This window comes from Polypterus senegalus, chromosome 17 (assembly GCF_016835505.1).
Source record: "Polypterus senegalus isolate Bchr_013 chromosome 17, ASM1683550v1, whole genome shotgun sequence".
In the NCBI taxonomy this organism is placed as follows: Eukaryota; Metazoa; Chordata; class Cladistia; order Polypteriformes; family Polypteridae; genus Polypterus; species Polypterus senegalus.
In genome coordinates, this window is record NC_053170.1 from 75,753,238 (window position 1) to 75,774,643 (window position 21,406).

General features: G+C 37.3%; 1 protein-coding gene across 3 annotated transcripts; it reads left to right on the forward strand.

The window, feature by feature from the left end:
- Positions 1 to 365: 365 nt before the first annotated feature.
- LOC120517888 (KH domain-containing, RNA-binding, signal transduction-associated protein 1-like) lies at positions 366 to 19,467 on the forward strand. 3 transcript variants are annotated; one of them, XR_005631129.1, is made up of 12 exons: positions 366 to 685; positions 1,636 to 1,760; positions 2,729 to 2,845; positions 6,446 to 6,592; positions 11,519 to 11,655; positions 13,128 to 13,326; positions 13,469 to 13,536; positions 14,599 to 14,657; positions 14,742 to 14,909; positions 16,822 to 16,866; positions 18,661 to 18,764; positions 19,227 to 19,467. XR_005631129.1 is itself a non-coding variant. In XM_039740401.1 (9 exons), the coding sequence occupies exons 1-9, from the start codon at positions 592 to 594 to the stop codon at positions 14,831 to 14,833; spliced, it is 1,038 nt and encodes a 345-aa protein (XP_039596335.1). In that variant the 5' UTR covers positions 366 to 591; the 3' UTR covers positions 14,834 to 15,839. The 3 variants fall into 3 exon arrangements, 2 of the variants coding, with proteins under 2 accessions (XP_039596335.1, XP_039596336.1); XM_039740401.1 differs by lacking the exons at positions 16,822 to 16,866; positions 18,661 to 18,764; positions 19,227 to 19,467 and having other exon boundaries at positions 14,742 to 15,839; XM_039740402.1 differs by lacking the exons at positions 16,822 to 16,866; positions 18,661 to 18,764; positions 19,227 to 19,467 and having other exon boundaries at positions 11,522 to 11,655; positions 14,742 to 15,839.
- Positions 19,468 to 21,406: the final 1,939 nt, after the last annotated feature.

Below are 21,406 nucleotides of genomic sequence, written 5' to 3' on the forward strand. Positions count from 1 at the left end.
TAAAACTGTGAACATAATATGGAAATATGTAATTTTTATTAGACGCTGAGATATATTAGTTTACCAATGACCTGCTTATGATGTATAATTATAAACTAATTTGATTTCTTCATCTACGTGATCTCACTGTTTAAAATACAATACAGTTACATTAATGTTGATTCGCAGATTCTAGGAAACGTCCAGTTGCTACTTTTCCGTTCTTCCAGAAACCACCAAACTATCGCTGGAATGATTGGCTGTCGATAAATGGGGCGTCTATGACAGTAATTGTTAATACGGATATCTGATTGGTAGTTGGTAGTGCAGAAGGCAGTACAAGAACTCACTTCCGGTGTGGGAGGCTAGTCTTTATCTTCACCACTTCATTTTGTTTTCTCACTTGGCTTCCATTTCCAGGAGGAGCGGACGCCATTAAGTGCGCGGCATTTTGAAGTTGGACATTAGCTAAGTATTAAAGCGTGCCATATACAATAAAGCGCTGTGCACCAACATTAAATATTTTATTTTCAAGTATTTAAAGTAAATTCGGAATATTATATTTCGGTAATTTTTTCTGCGGACTTTTTAAATTGAAGGCATTAAGACAAAATGGAGGCCGAGAGCAAATACCTTCCTGAGCTGTTGGCAGAAAAGGATAGTCTGGATGCTTCGTTCACTCACGCGATGAAACTAATAACCCAGGGTAGGTGATGTCGACAAAACGTTTTAAATGATCGTTTCAGTTTTACCGTTTCTTTTGAGTTGGCGCGATGATGAGTTGCACCACGCATGGCAGGCATCTAGGCCGGTTTTTTTTTTTCTTTCTTTCTTGTTAGCACGTTGTTGGTCCTTTGTTTTATGTATAGGGGGAGGGGAGCTTACGAATGCCATGCATTGTGGCCTTCTAGAAAGCCTACTAATTGGGAGGGGTCGTTGATTGGTGAGACTTTTGTGTCCATGCTGCAAGAAGCGCAATGTTTAATCTTTTATTTGTTCCCCCCTTTTTGTTCCTTCCCCCGAGGCTCAGACTGGGCGTTAGAAACACAAAGGCATTTACAGGCACTGGGCATTTTGAGAAAAATGTGTTAATACGTAAAACGTAATGGATCAAAGTATGCGCGTTTTTTTCACCTTTATTACGTTCTTTTAAAAACACAGCAGTTTCATTGTTTTCTTTCAATTAGCTTGTCATGCTCGCGTTCTTTGTTTACTTTAGTATACTTTTCTATTTTAGTGTTTAAAATGAGCAGATTTTGGTTGTACCACATTGCTCAAAGGAGAGTGGTTGTTTGTCTGCGTTATGTTTGCAAGATGTGATGAAGTATCCAACCCACATTTTCTTAATGTCGTTCCGTGTGTTAAACTAATTATGTAAAAAATTACCTTCTTGTCACGACGACGTGGAACTGACCACAATGGGATATGGTTTGTTGAGTCCAGTCTGAGTATATAGATTTGACTGTAATAAATAAATCGGGCAATACCTAGTCTCTGTTAAGCATTTCCCACCAGACCTTTTGATTGTAATATGTGCAAAGAGTGAGGATGACCGGAATCATAAGTTATTCTCTGTACCCAACTATCAGTGAAACAAAATATATTTTGTTAGTCTATATTGAAGTATTTTGTAACGTTCACTCTCTTTATTTTAAGAAATCGATCGGCTTCAAAAAGGGGAACCCAAAAAGGAGGATGACGATGGTTATTTGGATTTGTTTTCACACAAGAATATAAAGTTGAAAGAGCGAATACTCATTCCAGTGAAGCAGTACCCAAAGGTTTGTAGATAAGACTTTATTAAAATGTCGGTCGGCATTCGTGAAAGGTATATGTTAGTCTGATTTTATTATGCATTTTGTCATCCTGGCAAGGATAATTACGTCAGTATTGTGCTGAGCAGTATATATTTGTTTAATGAAATTATGCCTTGTATGTGCATGGAAAACGTTACTGGTCTTTTTCAGTTAACTATATAGGTTGCACAAGGCAGGAGTTAAGAGCACTGATGGATCCCATTTTGGGCTGTTTTGTGTGGAGAGTCAATTTTTGTGAGAGGGTTGTTTGAAATGAGTACTTTTAAGACCTAGTACTCGACCCTCCAGTTCCTTTTGGGTTAGTTGCATATGCGGTCTTTTAATTGATGGCTTTTGTTCAGAGCAAGGTACAGGTCGGTGAAACTCATGACACGTTAGGGTGAATATTGCTCCTGCACATTAATACAAATAGGTTAGTAATTCAGATGTGCAACTCGCCAGTCATTTTAGTTTATAATGAGAGAAAAATCTATTGGCCTGTTTTTCTGTCTTCATTTTGTAATAAGCTGGATACTAGCTTTTTGATAAACCTACCCCCAGGATAAGTAGGGTCAGAACATGGAATGATAGATGGATGTAAACCTGCTACCCCATCGGTGTGAACATAACTGACAGAACTTGATTTCATGTAAGAAAGGATGGAGGCAGTAGTTCTCTCCCCCAACCCCCCACCCCACCAATAGTTTACAGCCTTCAGTGGCAATGCATGTCCTGAAGCTTGAATATCTTACGTTGATGTTGTGCACAAGTTGCATTCCTGTTTTTCAAAGTTGATGTAGTATCGGCTGGTGTAATTTAGTAATTTTCCTCATTTAATTTCAAAGACATTTGTACTACAAGTGTAATACAAATTTCATAGATTTTATTCATATTAAAGCCTTTTACATATCAAAAGTAATGCACTGGTTTATTTGTTCCTCCTTTCCCCATAGTTCAATTTTGTTGGAAAAATCTTGGGTCCCCAAGGAAACACAATCAGGAGACTTCAAGAGGAAACGGGTGCAAAAATTTCAGTTCTTGGAAAAGGGTCAATGAGAGATAAAGCAAAGGTAACTTTTTTAAATATAAAGATGTATGCAACTGCACACGGTTGGTGCCAAACAGTCCCTGCTGTATTGTATTTTAGTAATCCAGATTGTAGCCTTTTTAGAATTAACAGACATCTGGACTTATATAAGTAATTTGAACAAAAGTATGATCTTTCCAGTGAATTGTCTAGCAAATATTAGACTTGACACCTTCCATTTTATTATTGCAGATCAGTTTAAATACCTAGAGGTCAACATTTCAAGTAGATCCAAGACATTTTCAACAATATTTTGTTTGCATGGGTAAAATCAAATAAGACGTGCTTAGGTGTTCTACCCTCCATCTTTCTTTAGCAGGAAGAATTAACATTGTGCAGGTTATCCTCCCTAAGCTTCTGTACCTATTTCAAAACACGTACATTAACACATTTTTTTTTTTTTAAGAAATTAGGTTCAATCATAGCCTAATTTATTTGTTATTTTGAAAAATCCACACATTCAAAGGTGACCCTACAATGGCCTAAATCAGAAGGCAGCATGGCTCTTCCTAATTTTCAATTTTATTGCTGGGTGGCAAACATACAAGCTATAAATAAAAACTTGGACATTGACACAAATAGATGAACACACACTTGCTTCGTCTGCAATAGAAATTAAATTCTGCAGCACTTTGTTCCTTGCTTCGTACACCAGTAAATACAATGCATCGCTAATATACTAACAACCCAATTGTCCTTCATTCACTCAGAATATGGAACCAATATAGAAAGCACTTTAAGTTAGAGAGTCTGAGGTACCTTTACATGATCACCACCTTTTTTCCACCCACTCAAACCTAGTTTTTAAAGTTTGGAAATTGTATGGGATTAAATCATTTAGAGATTTGTATATAAATGTCTTTGCATCCTGTGAGCAATTACAGGTCCTTCTCAAAAAATCAGCATATTGTGATATAGTTCATTATTTTCTGTAATATACTGATACAGACTTTCATATATTTTAGATTCATTACACACAACTGAAGTAGTTCAAGCCTTTTATTGTTTTAATATTGATGATTTTGGCATACAGCTCATGAAAACCCAAAATTCCTATAAAAAAATTAGCATATTTCATCCGACCAATAAGTGTTTTTAATACAAAAGTCAACCTTCAAATTTTCATTTATGCACTCAATACTTGGTCGGGAATCCTTTTGCAGAAATGACTGCTTCAGTGCGGCGTGGCATGGAGGCAATCAGCCTGTGGCACTGCTGAGGTGTTATGGAGGCCCAGGATGCTTCGATAGCAGCCTTAAGCTCATCCAGAGTGTTGGGTCTTGTGTCTCAACTTTCTCTTCACAATATCCCACAGATTCTCTATGGGGTTCAGGTCAGGAGAGTTGGCAGGCCAATTGAGCACAGTAATACCATGGTCAGTAAACCATTTACCAGTGGTTTTTGCACTGTGAGCAGGTGCCAGGTCGTGCTGAAAAATGAAATCTTCGTCTCCATAAAGCTTTTCAGCAGATGGAAGCATGAAGTGCTCCAAAATCTCCTGATAGCTAGCTGCATTGACCCTGCCCTTGATAAAACACAGTGGACCAACACCAGCAGCTGACATGGCACCGCAGACCATCACCGACTGTGGGTACTTGACACTGGACTTCAGGCATTTCCCCCTCCCCAGTCTTCCTCTAGACTCTGTCACCTTGATTTCCGAATGACATGCAAAATGTGCTTTCATCCGAAAAAAGTACTTTGGACCACTGAGCAACAGTCCAGTGCTGCTTCTCTGTAGCCCAGGTCAGGCGCTTCTGCCGCTGTTTCTGGTTCAAATGTGGCTTGACCTGGGGAATGCGGCACCTGTAGCCCATTTCCTGCACACGCCTGTACACGGTGGCTCTGGATGTTTCTACTCCAGACTCGGTCCACTGCTTCCGCAGATCCCCCAAGGTCTGGAATCGGTCCTTCTCCACAATCTTCCTCAGGGTCCGGTCACCTCTTCTCGTTGTGCAGCGTTTTCTGCCACACTTTTTCCTTCCCACTGAGGTGCCTTGATAAAACACTCTGGGAACAGCCTATTCGTTCAGAAATTTCTTTGTGTCTTACCCTCTTGCTTGAGGGTGTCAATGATAGCCTTCTGGACAGCAGTCAGGTCGGCAGTCTTACCCATGATTGCTGTTTTGAGTAATGAACCAGGCTGGGAGTTTTTAAAAGCCTCAGGAATCTTTTGCAGGTGTTTAGAGTTAGTTGATTCAGATGATTAGGTTAATAGCTCGTTTAGAGAACCTTTTCATGATATGCTAATTTTTTGAGATAGGAATTTTGGGTTTTCATGGGCTGTATGCCAAAATCCATCAATATTAAAACAATAAAAGGCTTGAACTACTTCAGTTGTGTGTAATGAATCTAAAATATATGAAAGTCTAATGTTTATCAGTACATTACAGAAAATAACGAACTTTATCACAATATGTTAATTTTTTGAGAAGGACCTGTATACTCCATTTCATCTCCCATCAACACACTTTTTATACTATCTCCAAATTAGAAATCTTGCTAAATGAAATCTACCCAGTTATCTCCCACCTATTTCTGTTGTAGAAGAGATTGATCAGTGTTGGGGACTCGGACATTTGTATAATATATAAAAACATTTTAAAGTCCATTCCTTTCAAAGATTCCAGTGTACAGTGGGAAAAGGATCTCTTGCTCAACATTTTAGAATCTGAGTGGAAGGCATCCAAGCACAGAATTCACTCTAGCTCCAAAATATTCAATTATTCAACTTAATCTTTTATTGGACACATGTTTGAAATTGTTCAAGATGTTTCCAGAGCAAGATCCAAACTGCAAACTTTGCAGTCAAGCCCCAGCTTCACTGAGCAACATGTTTTGTGCGAGTACCAAATTAACAGCATTCTGGCCGAAAATTAAATGCCTGTCAGACTGCCTTGGTGTCCCAGTTGCTCCTAATCCACTAAAAGCTGTTTGGTATATTCTAGATGGACTTAGTCGAAGAACAAACTGTAATTGCCTTTACTTCACGATTAGCACATAGGCTTGTCTTGTTCAACTGGAAGAATCCTCACCCACCTCTTAAGTCAGTGGTTAACTGATGTTATACATTTGAAATTTAAAACCTGGCAGGACCTACCAGTAACATTTTAGAATAAGCATTTATATTGAGGCAAATACTCCTTTTTCTCTTTACTATTAACAGTTTTGCCCTAGTTGTTCGCATTCCTCTTTCTCATGGGTGGGGGTTGATTTGATTTTAGTTTAGTTTCATTTGGTTGTATGGAATTATATGCTTTTAATAAATTCTATAAATAGAATTTTGTCCATTGTATCCTGTTCAAATTTAGGGAGCATTACACCAACTTCATCTGTACTAATTACCAGCTAAAATTTGTTTTTATCTATATAATATACTGAATGAAAAATGTTAATTGTTAGAGAATATTGTTTGCTTATAAGGCACTTTATGCTCTTGCATCATATTTTTGATCTTGTATGTTTCATTCTGACTGAATTGTTTTGAAATGTCAGTATAATTCACTTCCAATTGAGAAATTACCACACAAGTCAATTTTTTTTTTCCGTGTAGCAGTTTTTTTTCCTTGTCTCTTCCCCTTAGGAGGAAGATCTGCGGAAAGGTGGTGAGCCAAAATATTCTCATTTAAGCATGGAACTTCATGTCTTTATTGAAGTGTTTGCACCAGCCCCAGAGGCTTACTCTCGTATGGCTCATGCAATGGAAGAAGTGAAGAAGTTTCTCATTCCTGTGAGTTGTTTTCCTGCAACATTTTTATGTTTTAATCTACACTTAAGGTAGTCTCAAACTGCATGTATTTAACTATTCCAAAACTGTTGAACCTTTCACAGTAAAGGGCAGTTATTCTTGTTGGTCGTCCCAGTGGTGTGTACATTTAACAAGTACAAACAAACTTCACAATTTACAAAATATCTCTCCCCAGCAAACAGTCTTGATTCTAAAATATTACATATTACAAACACATGATTTTTTTATTTTTTTTATCACGCTACACTGGTTGAAGCTGAAAAACCAGCTCCTAGTACAAATAGTGCTGTAATTAGGGAAGTCATTTGTGTTTAAAATCTTGCAACACCTCTCCATTGTTTTGATCTTCATGTGTCTTGGAACTCTGACACAGAGGCTTTTGCCTCTTCCACCTCATTTATTTCTGTGCTTTAATTGGCAATTAAGTATCGCTGTTCTCAAAACAAGATTTTGTGCTTATGATTTCTAACATGCATGAAAGTTCACAAAAGCTGAAAGACTCACTTAGTGGTGGCGCTTTGTTCATGTTTAATGTGTGTCTGTCACTGACACACCTTGATTTGACTCCCAACTCAAATTTTGTTGCAAAGGTCAAGTTTGTAGACTATGGTTTCCCTTTGAGAGCAGCAGTTGTTTAGTGTTCAATAATGTATCGGCAGCATTTCTTTCCAGTAGAAATTTGAGACCAATGGATGTCTATAAAAATGTTAAGGCAAAACAGTTTAGTGGTCAGTGCACATCACATGACAAATTGGTCAGTTTTCCACATAGTACCACATAATAGGTTTGAATTCTTTCAGAGCAAAAGTACTTGCTGCCAGTGAAGTTCTGTCTTGCAGGGTTTTGTGTTACGAATCTGAGCTCTGTGTTCAAATTACTGTAATGCTGCTAAGGGAAAATGGTTTGTATAATTTGTAACTTCACTGTGCTAACCAGTACTAGGTCATTGTTATCCTTAAGGAGGAATTTCGGGGGTCTCTATCCTCATGCTGTTTGAAGGCAGAAATTGTACGTGGTGAAAATTAGATCTGAACGTTATCGCATGTACTCACTTTGCTTTAATGGGGTTTCCATTTAAATAAATTACCTCAAACTACCATGTTCCAATCTCCATGTGAACTATTATTTTTTATCTGGTCTTAGTATTTCCATCAGTGCTGTCTGGCATCACAAATGGCAGTGTGTAAATGATTATGATGAGGCAGTCACAAATGTACATTTAGCGCACAGTGAGACTTAGACATTTGTGGCTTCTTGGAAGCTAGAGGCACTTCTCATATCATAGGTGATTCTGCAAAGTGAAATTAAATAGAATTGTCAATGTCTGTTTATATAGCATATTTAAAACAACTTGGGAATATTGTGGACAAAGTTTTTTACAATTTAAAAAAACAAAAAACCATACAATTAACAAATAGAAATAAAATAAATGAACATTAAAACAGAAGGTAACATAATCAAATGAGGAAACTATCAGTGTTACTGAAGGTCACAGCAAGCAAGTGAATAGAAATGAGTCTTTATCTTGTTTTGAACAGTTCAGTTGTAGACGACTCCTTTATGTAATGAGGTAAAGAGTTCCACAGGCAAGGAGCAGCAGCTGCAAAAGCCCTGTCCCCCTTGGTTTTACACTTGGTACGAGGGACAAGAGACAACTGACCAGAAGATCTAAGCACTCTAGATGGTTGATGTAAAGAACACAATTCAGATAAATAGGCAGGAGCAAGCCAATGTAAAGATTTAAAAACTAGCAGCAAGATTTTAAAATCAATTCGAAAACTGACAAGGCAGCCAGTGTAAAAAAAGCTAATATTGGAGAAACAGAATCGGACTCTTGCCTCAACCAGAAAGCGAGCAGCAGCATTATGGACTAACTGTAACCTGCATATCAGGGATTTGCTAATCCCAGAATACAGAGAGTTGCAGTAATCAAGGCGAGAAAAGATAAAATCATGAGTAGCCTTCTCAAGATCCCTAGAAGATGAAAAAGGCTTGATCTTACCTAAAAGATGAAGCTGGAAAAAGTACCTCCTAACTACAGAATCTGTTTCTCAAAAGAGGTTGCTGTCAAAAATAACACAACATTTATATTTATAGCACATTTTCATACAAAAAAATGTAACTCAAAGTGCTTTAAACACCAAGATTGTGGATTTAAGGTTTGTAAATGACAGGGAGCCAAGAAGTCAAAGACCAATTTTGGCTTTAGCTGATGGACCCACTATAAGCACCGTTTTATTTTGACTCAGATCGAGAAAATTATTAGCCATCTCGGTTCAAAAAGACAGTTGTGCAGGTGATTCATTGCAGAGTTGCATACAGGAATAATAAACCTGTTTATCGTCAGCATAGCAGTTAAAAGAAATGTTAGATTTCCTAAAAATAGCACCAATAAGCTGAAGGTATATAGAGAATAAAATAGGACCTAAAATGGATCTCTGAGGAGCAGTAGACGAAAAAGAGGCATTTAAAGTCACTGAAAATTGTCTACCAATTGGATATCACCTGAACCAGTTAAGAACAGCCCCTTTAAGCCCAACGAGATGTTCAAGCCGCAACAGCAATATCTCACGGTGAATAGTGTCAAAGGCAGCAGACAGGTCAAGGAGTGCAGCGCCACCCGAGTCAGTAATAATATAATGTCACTGAATACTTTCAGGAGGGCTGTCTTAACATCCTGATAACTCCTAAAGCCAGATTGGTAGATCTCCAATTATTGGCGTTAAGGTGATCAACCAATTGATTATAAATCTAATATTTTAGCCAGAAATGGCAATTGGGAAATAGGGGTGAAAAATTGGCTGAAACTCCAGGATCTAATTCTGCCTTTTTTAGACAGGGATGCACCGCAGCATGTTAAACGAGGGCACAACCCCCTCACTAATAGAACCATTGATAATGGCTAGTAAAGGTGGACTCAAAACATCAAAGGCTTCCACTAAGAGGTGATGTGGTACAATCGAGAGGACTGAGAGTAGGTTTAAGGGTGTCTGTAGTACTTTTTAACTGTGAAATATTCCAAGACAATGCCATGATTAACAGTAGGAAGTTCATAGCCAGTTGGAACAATTCCACAGTGGATTGTATCAATTTTACTGATAAAGTATGAAAAAAAACTGCTCACATGAAAGAACAGTGCTATTTAATCCTGTCACAAAATGATGGTGAATGGCCACATTAATTGAATTAAGACACTAGTATTCTTAGAATGACGGGATACTAAATCAGTGAAGAAATCATGTTTAGCTTTCTTAACTGCAACCTGGAAGTTGAATAGAGAAGTCCTAAAAATCTGTTTAGAAGCCATCGGTCCATCTTTTTTCCAACACCGTTCCGCAGTTCAACAGGCACAGCTTAGCAGTCACGTAGTTTCATTTAGCCATTGTGTTGCATGTATTATTGAACAAGCATGTAAATGATCGTTTGGTAAACTATTGTATTAAATAGTAATAGCTTCAACAGAACAGAAAAGAGCCACATTTAATGCGTCAGACACTGAATTACTAAGGCTGTACCATGATGCATTAGAGGCAGCCTTCATTGTGTACTTTGTTTCTCCTTCATATTCAAGTGTAGGTTTAATATTCGTCTAGGTTAGTCCATTTGAACTGTTGATCTTCACGACTGCTTTTGCAAACATTAACTATTGCCAGGCTTTCTGCCGCAGTTGTTGCACTCTCTCGTAATTCATAATACATGAGTTCATTATTTTCAGCTGATCACTTATAATTTTGACAAATGTTTTTGTAGATATGAAATGAACAATCATTTTTGTTCTGTAGAAGTAGTTGTAGAGAAAAGCCAAGCAAAATGACACCTTTTATTGGCTAGCTAAAAAGATTACAATATGCAAGCTTTCGAGGCAACTCGGGGGCCCCTTCAGGCAAGATGTAATACAGAAACTGAAGTTCCCTGTGTTTATATCCACACACTAGGTAGTTGCAAAAATTTTAATATTTATCTAACCAGCTGAAGCAAAGGTTGATTTTACTGCAGTTGTTGAAATGGCATTGGCCATTTTCTTTTCCAACAAGAAACTAACGTGGTTGTTGAAAGTTAACCGAAATATATACCGAGAGTAAGGTATTTGAATTTATGCTCTTCTAATCCTTACTGCCGCTAAGGTTTTCTTCATTGCCAATCCTTATGTCTGGGAGATGTTTTAACTTTTATTGATTTTTAAACAGTTTCAAAGATATAGAAATGTACACCCTACAGTAGAATTTAGAAGAGATTATTCAGTTCGTATTCAACTAAATTCCTATTCTAAAATCAATTTCTTTCCTTATTCAACTAATTGGTGATCGCAAATACACTGGTCAAGTTTTAAAATCTTAGTAGTTTGAATCCTGATGAGGATTCTCTAACTTGATTATGCAGTTTTCAATGAAACAGAACCCCTTTTGAAGCCAGATCTCTTGAAGGAACATGAAGTTTGTTATATTTAAACTTGCTTTTTATCCTGTACTGTTAACTTTTCCAAAAATAACCGTTTAGCAGTGTTAACTACCTCAACCTGGAATTTTATAGCAGGAATACTAGCAGCAGACCAATGAATGGTTGGTTCCATTTGGCTTATTTTTGTGGTGTAGCTGGTGCAGTATAAAGGGATATGGTCTTAATTTGTTTCATATTTTGAGGCTTTCCCTAGATAGAAATATGGTAACACCATTTGGTTTAGAGAGTTGATCATGCCTTTGTTAGAATTGTACTTTTTTTCAATGACAATTACACAATTTTTAGTGATCTTGCTGACCATTTCAAGCATGTTCAGGCATGCAATCTGGGTTTCCATTTGCATGGTGCACACCTTTTCTAGCTCATGTTGAGTTCCAAGTTCTGAATATATTTGCGTGTTACCTTTTGAGCAATTAATTAAAACCTAGCATTTTCTCATTACGTACTAAGCAGGACATGATGGATGATATTTGCCAAGAGCAATTCATGGAGCTGAGCTACCTGAATGGGGGACAAGAGCCAGTTCGTGGGAGAGGAGGCCCACCAGTGAGGGGTCGTGGTGCTCCTCCACCTTCATCTGCTAGCAGGTAATAATCACATCTTTGAAGCTCTGGCTTTAAGTCTCAAAATATATGCCGTTATGTACTTAGGTGAACTTATTTTTAATTTTTGCATTCGAGTATTTTTCAATCAGTTGAATCACTAGAACATGCAATATACAGGCTGGGTTACGTATGGGATATGGACTGTAGGTTTTTAGTTAAGTTGAATTTGTATGCAAGTCGTAACAGGTACATAAATTTAATAAATGCTATTGTTGACCGACTGTAACCAAGTGCTCTGCCAATGAATGGAGTTTCACCTTTCTGACCTTTTTTATTCTACTTTATTTTCAATGGTGATGGTTTTTCTCTTTACTGTATCACCAGCACCAGCATCAGATTAGTTTGAGACATTGAAGGTTGAAGACAAAAGATTAAGATGAGCTCTTCTGCACAGCATTGTACACACTCACAGCAGGAAGGCATCAGTCGTCAACACGTCTGATGTGCTGACAAGTGACAATTTCCTGCTATGTGCGTAACAATACAAGCAGGCTTGCTATTGAGAATGAATGGGCGCATCGATGGGCGGTTCATCACCAGCCCACCTTGGTCACCTCCACTAAAGTATGCTGCCTGCAGCGTTCGCATACCGAGAACGAACACGGTGCTGCCAAAGGCAGGTAGTTAATCACCCCCATTCAATAGGCAGCCATCTGATGCTACCCCCTGCCACCCCGTTCAGCCACAACTGGGTCACCGCTTTCAGCATTGCCAGCTGCCCACCGAGAACAGCAGTGTGTGGTGGGCGGGCAGTGAAACCGGGAGCTGGCCGAGGGACACTACACTATGTGGGCAGCGAAATCGCCACCGCTTGCAGCGTACCCAGGCCAAAGATGGAGCGACAGTTACTGAGGCACATGCGTCGCAGCTGTGGCCCCGTTCGTATGTCGTAGGTCAGATGCCTGTAACCTGGGGACTACCTGTAGTTAACATGCTTATGTCTTTAGCTCTGTATGCTTCCTCTTGCAGGATAAATAAATGTTTATTAAAAGTAGACTTGACAATTGTCAAAGATTTGCTTTGTTTATATTTGGATTAAAGAAGTTCATGGTGTGCGTGACTAGTTTGTACTGGCACGTTAAGTATTTTCTACAATGTGCTTAAGTATAAGGTTATCTTGGATTAGTTTTATGACGTGAAAGTTGGTTGAACTATTAGGTTGTAGGTTGAATGGTGCCAGTATGGTTTTAGGGAAATAAAGATCCGAGTTCTGTTCAAATATGGACTTGTCAGCAAGGCTGTAAAATTATAAACATTTCTACACTTTGTTTTAAACTGCATCCTCTTAATGTGGTGCTTTTTTTTTTTTTTTTTTTTAAAAAAAGGCCATGTATTTGGCTTGTGCCTTAGAACAGTTGTAAATAAGTGTGTGGTATAAAAATGCACTAAATATACAGAAAGTTCGTTATTTAGATTTTTCATCTTCATGCGTGTTTATGGTCTTTTTGTCTCAGGGGTAGAGGGGTACCTCCACGTGGCAGTGCATCCAGAGGAAGTTCAGTCAGAGGAGGCTCTGTGCGAGGTGGACCGGCTGGTCGTGGAGGGCCACCTTCTCAGTCTGTCAGAGGGAGAGCACCCTCATCTCGAGCTGGACCTGCTCCTGGTGTGCAGAGAATGCCATTACCTCCTCACCCGGAGCCATATGACGAATATGTAAGTCCTGTCTTGCAATGTCTTGTAGTATTTTTAGCTGAATGTGTGTGTTCAGTCTTGCATGGATGTTCCTAATTTGAGTGGCTTAGTTGTACACTATTTTTGTGTGCTTTTTTAATTCACAAATTTCTTTCTGATTTAGGCTTATGAAGATACATATGCAGAGCCCAGCTATGATGCTTATGAAAGTTACTTTAGTCAGCCCCAGGCGTAAGTTGCATTTAAAATATGATTTTGTAAAACGGTATGGGTGGTGTACTTTTTGTATTCCGTACTTTTATTTTTGTAGATTAGACTAGTCAGAAAGGCATTACATAAGGTAGCCAGTTTAGTTAACATTGTTTAAGCTATCTTTGATTTATATAAATCCTAGGCTTTTGTTACCTATTATGGCAGAATTTCTGGTCAGGACTCTGTCTGAGAACGGGATAGGAGTTGGGCAATAAGCTGCTGTCGTAGAACATTCCCCATTGTGAATAGTCTCTGTTCTTGTAGTCTGGCTGTCCAAATACAATGAGTAGTGATATCAGGCTCCATATTCAAAGTGTGCTCTTTTAACTTTTGTAGCAAAAATACACTAATACCATTGAAGAGTGAAAGTTAAGTATTTTTACCAGGTTGGTAAAGGGCTGTGCGCCTCTTCAAGAGTTCTGAAAGACTATGCTTTGTGTGAGAGAATAGAAATGTAAATAAGTTATGTTTGAAAGTGCCCTCGTACCTGTATGTAGATGCTAGGGTACTGGATTTCTGGGGTTGGCAGTAGTAGCTCTACATAGTGTTCCAGAGTTAGGTCAAAGTTCAGAATGTGAAGAGAAAACAAGCACTCGGTTGTAGGATGTTTAGTTCACTAAGCAAGCCCACCTGTTATACAGTAGTGCAAATTCCTTTAAGGAAGACACCAGAACCATGTGTGTTTTTTTTTTTTTTTTTCTGTTTTGCTGCTTTTCTTTGACTGATAAATGCATCCATGCACCATTTACAGTCGATTGAGTTGAAGCTAGCTGCATGAAACTACTAATGACTGTCTTCAATTCTACTACACAAGGCTATCAAAACCACTAGACCCATCAAGCCTCAATTGCAGTGACCTATTCACACTGTGACCAATATACTGCCGAATGGCTTGTCCAAAATGGAGATGTTGAGTTGGCGTATAACTACTTTCTTTGGATTCATTGATGGCAGATGATCGCCATCTGTTGGTATACTTTGGATTGGTTTTTAAATTGGCGAGTTCTGTTATAAAGTTTGACAATTTTTTCTTATTTCCAGGGATACCGAATATTATGATTATGGACATGGGGAAGCTCAGGATGCTTATGAACCCTATGGTAAGGCCTCTTCTTGCACTCTGCATTCATCTACTTTTTATGGGAAATGTGTAGTTATTTTTTTTTCCCTTATCTTCTGTATAGGTCAGGATGACTGGAATGGTACTCGGGCATCAATGAAAGCTCCACGGACGCTTAAAGGGGCTTACAGGGATCACCCATATGTGCGATATTGAAAGGGCGTTAATTTCAAAAAGCACATTGTTCACTGACTTCAGTCTTCTGTGGCAACTTTCGCTTTACCAGACAAAAGTAATTGTCCATTTGTTTTTCTACTCTGTGGACTTCCTGTCATTTTGAAAATTGCTTCTGTATACATTGAACATTAATCTTAGCCAAGTTAGGCAATGTAGAGCTAAACTTTGTTTACAAGCTCTATCTTCCCTTCGTTTCTGCATCCTGGTGAAATTTGTCTAAATCAAAATACCCTTTGAACTAACAAATGAAAATATTTCAAGTGTGTAGCTTAAAATCCTGTAAGATTTTGTTTTTCCGTACTTCAAAATTACAGTTGCAGATTCCCATTTCGGCTACATTTCAAAATTCTTTCTCCCCCCTCAATTTAAATGCCATCTTTAAAATGTCAAATGGGTAAAAAATCTACTGAAAATTTAGACTTGGTTTAAGTAAATTGTAGGGAACATTTTTAACACTTCATGCAAATGCTATAGTTAAGATTAATTTTAAATAGTCTTAAAACGTTACGTAAAATTCTTTTTTTTTTTTTTTTTAATAAGGAGTTTTGAAATATAGCCCCAATAGACCTTGCTGAGAAATAGTCATTAAATGTTATAAGAGCCAAGTTTGTGATTTTCCCCCCGTTATTTATGTTTATGAATAATATGGATAATTGACCAAAGGTGTGGCCTAAACTATGGTTTTGTCAGGTGCCTGAAAATCTTTTAGAAAATAATCTGAAGTCATTTTTTATTTTATTGGCTTTTGGGGACTGTTTTTCACTGGGTCTATGGATACTTACAAAGCGGGACACTGCAGCTAAAACTCGATTCTATGTATATACATAAAACAAAAGTGTATATTTGCATTTAAATCTGTACCTTCTCTCTAAAATGCATAATGCTCCATGTGTAAGCTTGCCTAAATAGGTAACTAAATATCTGTCCAAAAATGTTTTGCAGCAGTTTGTCAATAAAGTTTAGTCTTTTTTTTATCAAACTTAAACTTGTTACTTTCTTTCCCTTTTTAAAAAAAAAAAAAAAATGACTTTAAAAATTTCCAAAGATAGTGGTTAACATTTCAAACATTAAATTTTATTTTGCATGTAGTTTTTGGAGTTAGTTTTAAAAAAATGTAAAATGTCTGAAACAAATTCTAGTGCACCCAGACTATGGTATCTTTCTTTTCTTGTTTGATTTTGGGTGTATTCATTTTTATATATTAAAAAAAAAAAAAGACCCTAGAGGTAAGAATTTTTATATCCCATATAAAATAAAACCATTATAGTTGCTTTTAATTTAGGTTATGTTGTCAAAACAAGTCTTCATGAAATGAAGTAATGTCTGGGTTTGTATATTAATAAAATCCAATCTTTTAACAAAAAAAAAAAAATAATCTGAATGTATATACACTTAATGAGATCAATGTATTTGTAGTCTCTGAAATAACTTCCACAACCATTCAAGTCAGCTTGCAGGGTACTTATGTCATGCTTGATGCAAAGAAACGTGGCTGGTTTTATTAACGAAAATTATCGCAGGAGAGAGAAGGGATGAGTAAACCTAGAGCGCATCACAAAAAAGGTAACCCTAACCCTAAATCTGTAATTTAATATATTTTATATAAACTGTGATAGCTCCTCCGTATTTTTGCTTAAAAAAAAATCTGTTCAGTTTAAAAAAAAGAGAGAAAAAAACTCGTAGAAAAATAAATTATGTAGTCATAAAATGATAAATTTAGTACTAGTTTTGTTCTAATATTTAATATTCCCCAGTGTGATATTTGTAATGCAACTCTTAAAATTAAAAATCAATATTGGCATTTATGGTGAACAGTTGAGCTGCTGCTGATCTGTTTGTACAAACTTAAACTTCTAAGTTCATGTAAATATTTAAAGATGGAGTTGCATGCTTTAATTTTTAGTAAGAGAAACCTTGCATGACACTCTTGGCTTTCTGAGTTGTTTAAGTGTTTTTATTTTCTGCAGGAAATAAAGATGGTCCAGAAAAATGACTTGGCCATTTTTCTTCAGGTAAGACCAACTTTGTTCATGTACAGTAGTATAAAGTAAATCTAGGTGTTGGTTATAGGGACCCAAAGCCTTAAATGCAGTACTTGGCCCAAGGTGTGAAACAGCCCTTGACAGGTCAATCTGTTACATAGCTCACAAATTTTTTGTCTTCTACTTGGACATTTCTGATCATGAATGTACCTATTAAAACAATAACACCATGCATCTTGGTGTTTTTTTAGCATGGGCCAGTTTGTTAGTCATAATAAGCATGGCAGACAAGCCTTTCCCAGTTGTGAATTCCATACCACTGTTGATACATTTACCTACAGTGTTCCTGTATTTGTTTCAAATTCCAAGGTTCTGGTCAACTATGCCTTTAGGCTTTAAGACCAACATCAAGCAGATTGGAAACACTGATGTAACAGAAAGGAGTCCATTTCTTGCTGTATAGAATTTGGGATTACCTTTGTTAAAGGTGAACTTCCCTTGCTGACAAAGATGAATTTAAATCCTAACATCGTTTGGGAGTGAATCTTTCAGACTAGTATCAAATGCAAAAATGGATTTTGATGCACCTGTGCATCACATCTAATGTTGGCTTCTGCTACTACTAAAGAGCAAAAGCAGAGCAGGAAGGAGTGGAAAGGGAGCAAGTTGCCCTGTGTGGAATAGTTTCAGGTAGCTATCCAAAGTAGTAGCCATGTAAGATGTCTTCCGAAACATTCAGTATACAGTTGGACAGAAGCTTGGTGGTTTCATCCCTTTGAAAACAATGATCATAAAGCAGTGTGCCAGAAGTAGTATGCAGTACTGAAGTTATAGTTTATTTCAGATATAAAATAACTTTCATATTCTGAATAGAATTCTTTTGTAGGAATGCATTTATAATCTCCTTCAGTTCTCCCCATATTTGGTTTAAATTTGAGGAATAATCCTTCCAAAAGGTTTAATAGCAAAATCGCCTCCTTAGCACTGGGAAATCTTTGAAACTTGGAGTCAGTTTTATAACCGATTTCAATTTAAGTTTTCCCCAAGAAGGAACAATCCCTGGGCAGAGTTATGGCACATGCAAGGGCCAGTTCACCTTGGCCTGTCTGCCTAACCTTGCATGTTTTTGGACTATGGGAGAAGACCAGGCCACCTGTTAGATAATAGGAAAGCATTCACCTATTTACAAGTGGTCTGCCCTTGATAAGGTAATGGTTTATGTTTGCCCTTTAATGTCCTTAGTTGATATACTGTGTAATTTTCTGGAGCTTGAAGGTAATGCCTTACAGACTCGTTAATTTAATTGGTCATATTAAAGTTTATTTCTTTGAGAGAATTCTTGAAGAGATTAACATCCTGCTAAAGGTTGGAATTTTGAAATGCTGTCATGGGCTTTAAGGTTCAATTTGTTGCTTTTATAATATAGTACCATTTTAAAATGCAAAGAATATTTGAGATTTCTAGTGAGTTGAAGGTGGAGAGCAAAACCTAAATTTGAAAACACTATCCATTGTCTCATTTTATATTATCTGCCTATCCAGAATATTGTGGTGCTTGCCTTGCACTAAAGAATACTAATCGGTTTTGGACTGTTCCATTCAAACTGCCATTCATTTACTCATTTATTCAAGTATAGTAGCATTTCTGTTCACAATAGAAGCATGGTCTAAGAATAGATGGATTTGTTTGTATTACATGCTTCAAGTTCATTTTAGTGATTGTAGAATGTATATGCTTCAAAATAAACGGCATATAGATTGTACTTTAGCTGTTGGAGACTTGTAAAATTCAGAGATGTTTGCTGCAGCTTGTTTGTGTCCACAGGTGAGCAGGAGACTCGTGTGTATCACACTGAAAAGATGGGCTTTTTTGAAATCGCAGGTTAACTAATCCAAAGGTTACTGCTTCAGTTCGATCAGAGTTCCAAGGTATAGTAGCGAGCATGGTGGGTTGTTTTTTTTTTTTTTTCAAACCCTCAATTTGATTGTTTATTTTTTTTATCTAATTGCAAGGTTGCTGTGGAATTTTGTAATTCACGGTAGAGTTGTGCCTTTTAATTTAAATCATGACTATTTCTGAAAAAAATCTTGTTTTGTGCAATTCTGTGACCAATTAAATTGATACCAGTAAGGATTTAGGAAAGACAAGTCAAAGCTAAAATGTGCAAGTTTAACTGCTTCAATTTCGTTAAAAGCTACAAAACTCCTGCAGACAGCAGGTATTTTTCACTGATGGGAATGTAATATTGACCTTGTTTCATCCTTCATTAGGACTAAAAACATAAACATTAAAAACATCTCATTTTCATAATTGTAAATTGAGTAACCAGTTAAATTATGAATTCTAGATTTAGTTTGTGAAGCAACTTAGCCGAATGTTTTGTTTTGCAGGGCCGGTTATCCATAAATTGGCTGTCAACATGAAGGTAAACAATGGGTGCCTGTCGGCTGATTGAGTGTTGCAATTATTAGTACCAGACACAGATGTTTATACATTAACAAGTGACATGTTCTCTCAGCATATAAAGTTTGTTTTGTTGCATCTAAAGCAAACTACTGTTAGCAGCTTTTTTATTGTTGGTGTAAAGCTTGGTTCTGTATCATATTGAGAAATAAAATGCTTTCCAGAAAATTGTTTTGTAAATTCTTAAGTTAGTTGAATTCTGTGTTAATTTGAATGTATTAGGAGATAATACCTTGAACACTGCATGTTGAATGATTCTTGCAGATTAAATGTTTCTGTGAGCTTTTCCCATTGACCTACCAGCTTTATAGGCATACTCTGTTGCTATAAATTCATAGCTTATGTTCTGTTTAAAAAATTACTTAATGAAAACTAGCACTTTGCTCTAATTTAGACTGTTTTAAAATTAGTCTTGATGACGTCACCATTGCAAAGTAGGTGAAATAAGCAGGATATTTTTAAGAAAATTCCTCTCAAAGAATTAATTCATTAATTGGACAAAGCTATAGGATAACCACCACTCAGTTGTACTGCTAAATATTTTCCATCTTTTATACTGAAGAACCTATGAGATTCACCATAAGCTGGACACCTCCTTAAGTGTGGGGCATACCTTAAACTGGGATATTTGTGTTAATTCTTTTAATTGATTTTAGGTTTTAGATTTACCTATCCCACTGGTTGACTTACTTGCCGTAACACTAGATTTACAAAAAAACTCAAAACCAGCCCTCCTTAAATCCACTTGCACCTCTCACTCATTGTCTTGTCTTGTAAATGTTAAGCCCAAGCAGCCTGCTATCCATTCCTCCCACTGCTGCAGAAACGGGGGAAAAAACCTCTCCCAGCTCAATCCTCATCTTTCAGGGAGTTGGGTACCTAGAGCTGTATAGGCTAACAAATGTATCGTTATTTGGAACACTTGCATTTCATGTCTGTTCTGTGTCTACAAAGATCTAAGTGTAGGATGACAGGAATGCAAGACATTCTGAAAGACAAACTTCATGTTTTAGTACTGACAAAATTTTGACATGAAGTGTATGTGGGAAGACTGGTGTCCAAATATCAAATGAGCTTTTTCAGAAAATGTACAAATGTATCAGAATATGTGTGCTTTTATTCAAGACTGTAACTGAAGAAAAAAATCTGGTTAGTGTGGCTTATGGCTGCTTTGGTAGGTAACAACTGCTGACTCAAATCAACAGGTGGTGGGTTCAAGCCTTCCTGGGTCCCAAAATGTTTTGAGTGGTGAGCTGCTTTCACTGTTACTATTATACAATAAAAACATTTGATTAGTCTGGTACAGACTGTAAATGTGTGCTACTTGTAAAGGTTAGCGCTTGATTTAAAAAAATATATATATATATATATATGTCGCGTTCATGCTCCCCTGGTCCAACCGTTAGTTTTCAAATAGACATGCTGTAATGGAGGTGAACTCGGTTCAGAATGAGGGTTCTACATCGGAAGAGCAGAAGTCCTCCCCGCAAGAAATGTCCACTCGCACACGAACACAGCTGCACCAGCTGTAAAGGTGAACGATGGGACCATTTGGATGCAGGAAGAGGTCCGGCATCATCCTGCCAGTCCGCCCCAGAACCTGTCCTTCAACGAAGCAGCACAGCTTACAGAGCTTGGCAACGTATCATGCCAAGTCTGGTTTGGTTTTGTGATGACTTTACATAAACATTTGTTACGTGTGTGTATGTATATACAGTATGTACACATACAGTGGGTACGGAAAGTATTCAGACCCCCTTCAATTTTTCACTGTTATATTGCAGCCATTTGCTAAATTCTTTTAATTTTTTTCCTCAATGGACACACAGCACCCCATATTGACAGACAATTTTTGAAATTGTTGCAGATTTATTAAAGAAACTGAAATATCACATGGTCCAAAGTGTTCAGACCCTTTGCTCAGTATTGGTAGAAGCACCCTTTTGAGCTAATACAGCCATGAGTCTTGGGAAAGATGCAACAAGTTTTTCACACCTGGATTTGGGGATCCTCTGCACGTTGGTGGACAGCCATTTTTAGGTCTCTCCAGTGATGCTCAATTGGGTTTAAGGCTGGGCCATTCAAGAACAGTCAGAGTTGTGAAGCT